Raw genomic sequence first — 8,076 nt, forward strand, 5'->3', positions numbered from 1 at the left:
CTGCTGAAACTCGTTCTCTCTGCTGGACCACTCTTCAGCTGACAAATCTAAGGTTTTGATGTCACATCTGAATTGCTAAGATTGACCCAAGAAAACCTTCTGGCAGAGCTGATACACAAAGTGAACGAACAGGTCAGTGACAAGACAAGGAAAACCAGGTGGCTTTAAAATTAAGCAAAATATATTTTGAGTTCTCAATGTAACACATCCCTTCACCAAGGCAAGGGCATCACAGCTGTGCTGTGAAAACTCAGATGCTTCTTTTTAACTTTCTCCTCTCTTTCTTCCAACAGATCTGACTCCAGATGCACTCAGTGAGATTGGATAGTGGGACAGGCTGCAGCAGTGCAAAAGCTGCATTCACACTGCACTTTGTGAATGAGCCGGGCCTCACCACAGCTGCTTCCAGGTCCAGAGGTGATGGTGTCTGATGGTGTCCCTGAAAGGAAAACTGGTACCATGCTACCAAAATGGGCCAAGCTCAGTCTGTAGCTGGTGAAGAAGAAAAGTAGGTTTTTTCCTCATGGACTGCCAAATTTCATATGTAGTTCTGAAAAAAAAAATCCACTGGAGACGGCTTGGTAGACTGTTTTTGATAGCTCAGCCATAAACAGAAAAATAAAAGAGTCTGTTCAAATACCAAACTAGAAGGCTTTCCTTTTCTTCTTTTTCCCTCCTGCCACCTTATTCCTGACACCAATAGCTTCTTCTGTGTCATCATCATCATTCCGAGATCGCTTCTTCTCTCCCTGCTCCCGCAGCTCCTGCAATGGAATCAACAGATTGACCAAGAGCTCTGGCACCTGAAGAAAATCAGACTACAACAGCGAGGACAGGGTCAAAAAGCCAGCACCCACCATTCGAGCAAATCTCTGGGCCTCAGCCACACGCTCTGTCAGCATCATAACTTCTTCCTCTTGCATGGGGAATGCTGGCAGCTTCTTGCCAATCAGGTGTTCAATGCGCTGGAACAGCTCTACATCATACCTGACAAAAGACAAGACACCAGCTTGACTCAGCCCTCCTGAGAGGGGCTCAGCTGGCACCACTCACAGACTTCACCCCTAATCTCCAGCCTGCAGATACTCTTAAGTTTGTGCTGATGGTCTCACAAGCAGCTCAACTGCATCCAAATGATGCCATTTGGGATGGCTTCTCTGATTTATTCAGCTCATCTCCGTTCAGAAGCATTTGGCAAAGATTTTCTTTTTAGACAAATACTTCAGTGTTTACAAAACACCCCCACAGTTACTGAACCTGCATTACGTATTTTAAAAATATATGAATATATTGTGGAGTCCAGTTATAAACAGTTCTGCTCAATACATGCCTGCTTCTAGAATTTATCTAGACTCCTCCCTCCCCACCGGGCACTTTGAATTCTCTCCCCTTTAACTAAATAAAACCACCTGGCACTTCAAACTGAAAAGTAGTATTTTATTCTCACCCAGGATAAGGTCAGATATTTTCTGTTCTGAAACACAACTGGAAAGAATAAGTCTGTTAAATTTTATCACTTACTGTGTGACAAAGGTGATAGATTTGCCAGATCTCCCAGCTCGAGCTGTTCTCCCAACACGATGAATGTAATCCTGGAAAGAATTTTCTTGATAAGCAATAATATATGTTCACCAAACACAGAACAGATCTTATGGCAGATCAGGCTATATATTTTCTCTTTAGGAAGAACAAGAAAATGGTGCGAACATACAGCCAGGATTAAATGCTCAGGAGGGTGCACAGCATCAGATTTTGAGAAGAGGTGTAAGTGGAGGCATAGCTTTGGTTTTAACATTTGAATTCTTCTCTTTCTAAATGAGAAGACCAACTCAAATTATTCCAGACTGCAGGACAAAAGTTGCAATACGTGACCTTTGCCAAGAATTCACTATCACTTCCTTGGAAAGCTAATATTTACAGTGAGCCTGTGCCTGCATTTTCAGTCTTGGGATCTAGTGCTCTGCATAATCCATCTTCCAGAGAAACTCTCTGACAAGTAGATTTAAACTTGGTGAGCATGGTGAAAGAGAGGATGATTGAGAATAATTTAGAAGAGTCTGATCTATCGGACATCTTTTGTCAATATGGTTCTAGGCTGTTTTCCAGGTTTTATACTATGTTATGGAAATTCAAATACTCCCTTCTCCATACAAGATCTGCAGAGAGAGGATTGTAAGAAAGGATGTGTTCTATGGGTTAGATGAGGGAGAAGAGCACAAAGACTGTAGTAACACCATTCAAGCTGCTGCTCCCACCATTTTTTTTCTTTACTTTTGTCCTTTTACAAAAGGAGTGTCTTCAAAAGACCTACCATACTTCTGTTTGCAAGACACAGCATCTTTAATCGTTGTAAGCAACTACAGCAATTCCTGAAATGCAGGTTAATGGTATGCTTTCTGGAACTAAGCTGGGAAACAGTCACACCCCTGAGATAATCCCATACTTTCTGTAAGACAGAGTTGGTAACTCACTTTCTTTTTCTTCTGTGGCGCTTTTGTGATATGAAGGTGAAATATATTAAGGACACCTTTCTTAACCAAATGCTCATTGAATGTCATAATGAGAATTTAGCTTTTTTTCTTTTTTTTAAAACACAGTTTAAAATAGAAAGGCAGACCTGGATCACAGGCACAGAGACTACATGAAACTAGTAATATGTTAAAACTGTTTTCAAAGCCCTTTAATGTAATATGGCAAAACATATAGTCTGAGCAGAAACGCGAAGACACAGAGCATTCCTCACTTCCCCTCTTCACTTACAGGGTCACTTCTACAACCCAGGCCATGAGGCCATACAAACAGAGATACCAACTCAGTTGTGGAAGCTGAACTACACCTTTCAGTGTACAGAATCATGAATTAGACCTTCAGGCAGCAGAACAGAGAGAAGATGTCTCTGGTGCTTTGTCCACCTTCTTTGTCTATCTGCTCACGGTGACCAGAAGCTCTCAGCTGGCACATAGACAAACTTACCTTAGAGTGTGTAGGAATATCAAAGTTGATCACCACATCCACATGTGGAATGTCCAGACCTCTGCTTGCAACATCAGTAGCCAGCAGAATAGAACGTGCCTTTGCCTTGAACTTGTTTAGAGAGCCCAAACGTTTATTCTGGAAAAGGACAAAAAGGGAATGAGAGAATCACACTCATTCTAGTCTCTAGTCAATATGCTCTTGTTGAAATACTGGCACAAAAGAACTGGGAGAGAAACTACTCAAAAATCCCACTTCTCTAATTTCTTTTTTAAACATTACAGAATCAGGGGCAGCATTCACATTAGTTAAATTTCTATGGATCAGTCCAGTCCACTAGCTGTGAAATACTCCTCCTGCAAGGTAGCTTTGACTTAATATGGTGCAGCCCATTTCCCAAGCCCCAAGACAGGCCTCCTGTCTACTCCATTCTGTGGGGTCATGCCCATACCTGACTCATCTGCCCATGGAGAGGAATGGCAGTGAATCCCAGGTTGCGAAGCAGTAGAGCAGTCCTCTGAGTATTGTTACATGTACTGCAGAATATCATGAAAGAGTTACCAGCCAGTTCATTCAAGATATAAACCAGGTAGCTGTCCTGTAAAGAAACAGAGAGAATTAAAAAAAAACCCCAGAGATAATCATATGTGCAATATTTAAGAGTAAGTCTAGGCCTCAGAAGATGACAAGATATTGGACAGATGTGGGAGCAAGAAAAACCGCAACAAGAGAGAAGAAACAGAAGTGCCATTACCTTGAATTTGGAGGGGATGAAAATGTAGTACTGCTGTAGTTTTTCAACTGTCTGATACTTGGAAGAAACAGCACATTTAACAGGATTCTTCAGAGCAGCACGCTGGAGTTTTTGAACCTGGTAAGATCAATGAAATTTAGTAGGACAGAGATCTTGTCAGAAAATTGTATTAATACAGTCTAGTCAAGAGGATAGCCTGATGGAAGGAGAACTAAAGCAGATTGGTCTGTTCCCACCTTCTTGGTCATGGTGGCAGAAAACAGGAATGTCTTCCTGTCTCGAGGAATCACTTTTAATATCTTATCCACCTGTAAAAAAAAAAGGAAATGGAAATACTAAATACTACAAGCAAGCAAGACACAAGCCTTCCACAAATATAACGACCATCCACATGAAGAGTAATGCATGTGCAAACATACAGCAGGAACAAATTTTTTCTCTTCTAAGGCGAAGGTGTAGGCTAATATCCTGTTGGCAGTTAGGCAGTGTGAGCTTCAAAAGTCCAACAACAGTGCAAATATCAGGTAATGTTTCTGCAGGAATGTGTGTGTGATTGTTTTCTACACTAACTACATTCTGCATCAGGCACTCCAGAGAAACCAGTGGATTTCAAAGTGCCTCCTACTGTCTTGGCAGTGCTCTGCAGAACTCTGCTATGTTCTAATCCCACCACAGACTCTTGTGTAATTATTAGATCTTAGTTACAATTTGCTACTAATTTCTACAGAACAGCTCAGTGTTCACTATGTGACCATATAAAGCGATTTTAAAGGAATTCATCTGGTGTTTCAAACTCTTCTTTTAGCAGATTCCTACCTCTGTCTCGAAATCCATGTTAAGAATCCGGTCAGCCTCATCCATCACTAGGAACTTCAGAGCTCGTAAGTTGAAGCCCTTTGTGTTCTCCAGATGATCAACTAGACGGCCAGGGGTTGCTGCCAACAGCATCATGAAAGCAAACTCAGAATGCAAGCAAAGGAAAAGATCCAAACAGGCAAGACAGTTGTCCATTACAGAAAAGGGATTCTTTGCCCAAGAAAAGTAGAGATTGTTCTGTGGGAATAACTTTTCCACAGGATATCTTCAGAGTGTGTTTTGAAATAAGACTAATGGAGTCAGACTCTTAGAAAAAAAGTCAGACTTTTTTCTAAAAGTCCTAAAACAACATGACACAAAGAAGACTGTAGACAAGCTGTACTGTGAAGGATGAGACCAGCATTTTAAATACTTGAGGAGAATGAAAAAAGAAGCCAGAAGCACTCTAAAAAGGAATGCTTTGGAATGAGCTTTTAGCAACCAAGTTACTGGTGGATACTTTGGAAACATTAACAAGCCAGTACTCAGAGCTTGGGACAAAAACAAATGAAGGATGTACTCTCCTTTCACTGGTTAACCACAGTTTGATAATATTCACACTCCATATCCCTAGCACATCAACTTACCAATTATAACATGTGGTTTCTTGGCTAAGGCCAGAGACTGAGACATCGTGTCAATTCCACCCACAATAACCGCTGCAGGACAAACAGAGTGGAGTGAATCCCTCAGTGTAGCACTCTGGTGTTTACTCCTACTGCCCACCACCCACAGGAATTCTGTACAAATGAAAAGCTACTTATTTTTATGAGAATTCACTTTATTTAAGCATATCTGACCTTCCTAGGCTTCTTAAGCCATACAATTAATTCCTTCCTGGCCACAAGTATTTTATTTTCACAGCTGAAGAGCTACAGGCAGAATCTATTCCTTGCAATTTAACTCGGCTGCAAAAATCTAGGAATTCTAAAAATACCCACAAAGCTTTTTTTGAGAGATTATCTAAAGAATCAATACAGAAAGTCTGAAAGGAAGATTAAACTACATCACACTATAGCAGGGGGCTCTATGCAATTTCACTGGACACAAACCCACTATTGAAAACATTCTCTTCTACTTCCACCTTCAACTGTTCAGACATAAAATGCAGAAGAGCTGCAGACCACTCCATGAGGAAAGCCCATTCAGCCTTTTTTTCTCAAACCTGATACCAGATCTCTGTCTTCCAGCATCATAAGCTCTTCTCACATTTTGTTCAACCCCTCATATAAATCCTCTATTTTTATCTTTGCAATCTCGAGCTGACAAACTGGTCTTCAGAAAAACTGGTCCAATACCCTAAAAGCTACTTACTGCTTTGAACACCAATGGAGGACCCAAGAGCTTCAAACTGCTCTGAGATCTGAAAGGCCAGCTCCCTTGTTGGTGTGAGGACAAGAGCAAATAATCGCTGAGGTGTTTCCAGTAGTGCTTGAAGAATTGGCAAAGCAAAGGCTCCTGTTTTTCCAGAGCCAGTTTCTGCCAGTCCAATGACATCTCTGCCTGTGAGAAGGAGCAAGGGGGGCAAAAACTGTTACACATCTAGAACAGAGAAAGAAGACTTTAAAGCACTGTGCAATAAAACACAAGAATTCCCTAAGGACAGAAAAAAAGGCAGACACACAGAAGGTAAAAGAGAACAAAGGGCCAAACCAAAGAACTTCAGAATCTCTCGGAAGCGTTTTTAGACTGTGATTTCATTTGTATAATGATTATAGTCTCAATATTCCATTTTCTAGTTAAATTTCTGCTAATATACAGGGTTTCATGCAAACCTTAGGTTCAAAATAAGCTTTACTTTATTATGTCTCAAATCTGACATCAGTTTACAGCTTAATGACTCTATCTCAGTATTTTAGTCCAAATGTTGTCTGTTTGCAGGCTTACAAGGAAACAGACTGCAGTGTTCAAACTTCAGTCACACAAACTACAGGACAACAGCACTACCAAACTCACACTTCACAAGCCAAAACTGTGCCATTGATTAGCAGAGTAATCCAAACCAGTTTGCAGTAGGAAGGGTAGGACAGAAAGTCTTTTGCCCCCCAAAAATGCAAGCAACAAGGTAGAATTCATCAGTAGAATCCATTATGACATCCTAAGCTCATACAGCTGAGAAGAACATGCTGTCAATAGGCCTCACACTGGAAACAATTTCTCAGGAATGCGGTCTTACCTTTGTGTTTGGTTTTCCCCAAGAGAATCTTATATGTGTAGTAAGAGTCTGACAAAAGTTAAATATTAGTACAGAGTAGATACTGAAAGTTTGTTCCCATTCTGTCACTACATTGTTCTTTCCCTCCTTGACAGTGTTTTGAGACAATGTTTTTGTTTAAAAAAAAAAAAATAGTTCCAGAGACAGAAATGTCTGCTGAATTCAGTAATTTACTTTTTTGTAATTCCAGAATGCTTACAGAAAGTCACTGTGGTTTGGTTATTACTCACTTCAGAAATCTCATTTCAAAGAGTTGCCTGCTCACAGCAAAGCAGATTATACACATTATGGAATCAGCCAAGGCATCTTCACTTTCAAGCACACACACACATACACTATGTAGGTCTCCATCAGAAGCAGCACAGTCCAAAACCTATTGGAAGCTTCCTGTGTATCCTTGGGTATGTCAGAAAGAAAATGATCAATGTGGACTAGTGGTTCAAATGATTAGTAAGAATTCTATTTAGCAGGGAGTGTCAGAACTACACAACAGGAGTGAACGCTCAAGGAGCAATATTTGTACCCATTTGAAAGTCTGTGATTTCAGGCAGTGCAGTCCAAGCTCCAAGCTCCACCAGGGAAGGACACAGAATGAATACAAAAATGACTTCTAGACAGAGATCCTCAACAATGAAGAAGTTGGGACACACTCATCCCTGATCCTTCTCACTCAGCAAAATTCATTCACAGAGAGCTCCTGGAGCAGTTGCCAGTTCAAAGAAGCACACTGCTCACCTTGGAGAGCCACTGGAATAGCCTCAATTTGGATCTTTGTTGGCACCTTCCATCCTAACTGGTCACAAGCTTCACACAGGACATCTGTCACTCCCTGGACATAAGTGACAAGAGAAAAGCGAAACAGACATCACCAAAAAGACCTCAATTAAATCACAGAGTTAAATTAAATACATGCTTCAACAAAGCCAAGCTTGTCTCTAGCAGAGACAAACCCCACCAGACCCCCACTGCAACTCTCTGAAAGGGCAGGCTGCTCACAGTGATCCCCACTTCCATCAGTAACTTCATGGGATTAGTTCGAAACCATCTGTTAGCGATGACTGTCATCAGGAAGAATACGGTCAGTTTTACCCTAATTTACACAAGGAACTTCCCTCCCCACACACAGCTGCCTCTTCCCCCCAGGGGGTGTCCCATGGCCATGTAAAACAAAAACGCCATGGCAAGTTAACGCCACCGAAGATAGCGGCGGCCGGCTGCGGAGCGGCGAGGGGAGCAGCAGTGCCGAGCCCGGCGGGGCAGCGCCCGAGTGCCCCCAGCT

At 41.6% G+C, this 8,076-nt stretch overlaps 1 protein-coding gene across 1 annotated transcript in view; it reads right to left on the bottom strand.

The window, feature by feature from the left end:
- Positions 1-159: 159 nt before the first annotated feature.
- Positions 160-8,076, bottom strand: part of DDX47 (DEAD-box helicase 47) — an 8,050-nt gene continuing 133 nt past the window's right edge. Inside the window, exons 2-12 of the mRNA XM_017737748.1 lie at positions 7,533-7,655; positions 5,897-6,085; positions 5,170-5,241; positions 4,544-4,662; positions 3,964-4,035; positions 3,728-3,844; positions 3,425-3,571; positions 2,974-3,111; positions 1,522-1,592; positions 858-987; positions 160-764 (exon numbers count right to left, since the gene is read on the bottom strand). Coding sequence (XP_017593237.1) covers positions 645-764; positions 858-987; positions 1,522-1,592; positions 2,974-3,111; positions 3,425-3,571; positions 3,728-3,844; positions 3,964-4,035; positions 4,544-4,662; positions 5,170-5,241; positions 5,897-6,085; positions 7,533-7,655 — 1,298 coding nt within the window. The 3' untranslated portion in view covers positions 160-644. The remainder of the gene's footprint in view (positions 765-857; positions 988-1,521; positions 1,593-2,973; positions 3,112-3,424; positions 3,572-3,727; positions 3,845-3,963; positions 4,036-4,543; positions 4,663-5,169; positions 5,242-5,896; positions 6,086-7,532; positions 7,656-8,076) is intronic.

Source organism: Corvus brachyrhynchos, unplaced genomic scaffold (genome assembly GCF_000691975.1).
Source record: "Corvus brachyrhynchos isolate BGI_N302 unplaced genomic scaffold, ASM69197v1 scaffold56, whole genome shotgun sequence".
NCBI classification, from domain to species: Eukaryota; Metazoa; Chordata; class Aves; order Passeriformes; family Corvidae; genus Corvus; species Corvus brachyrhynchos.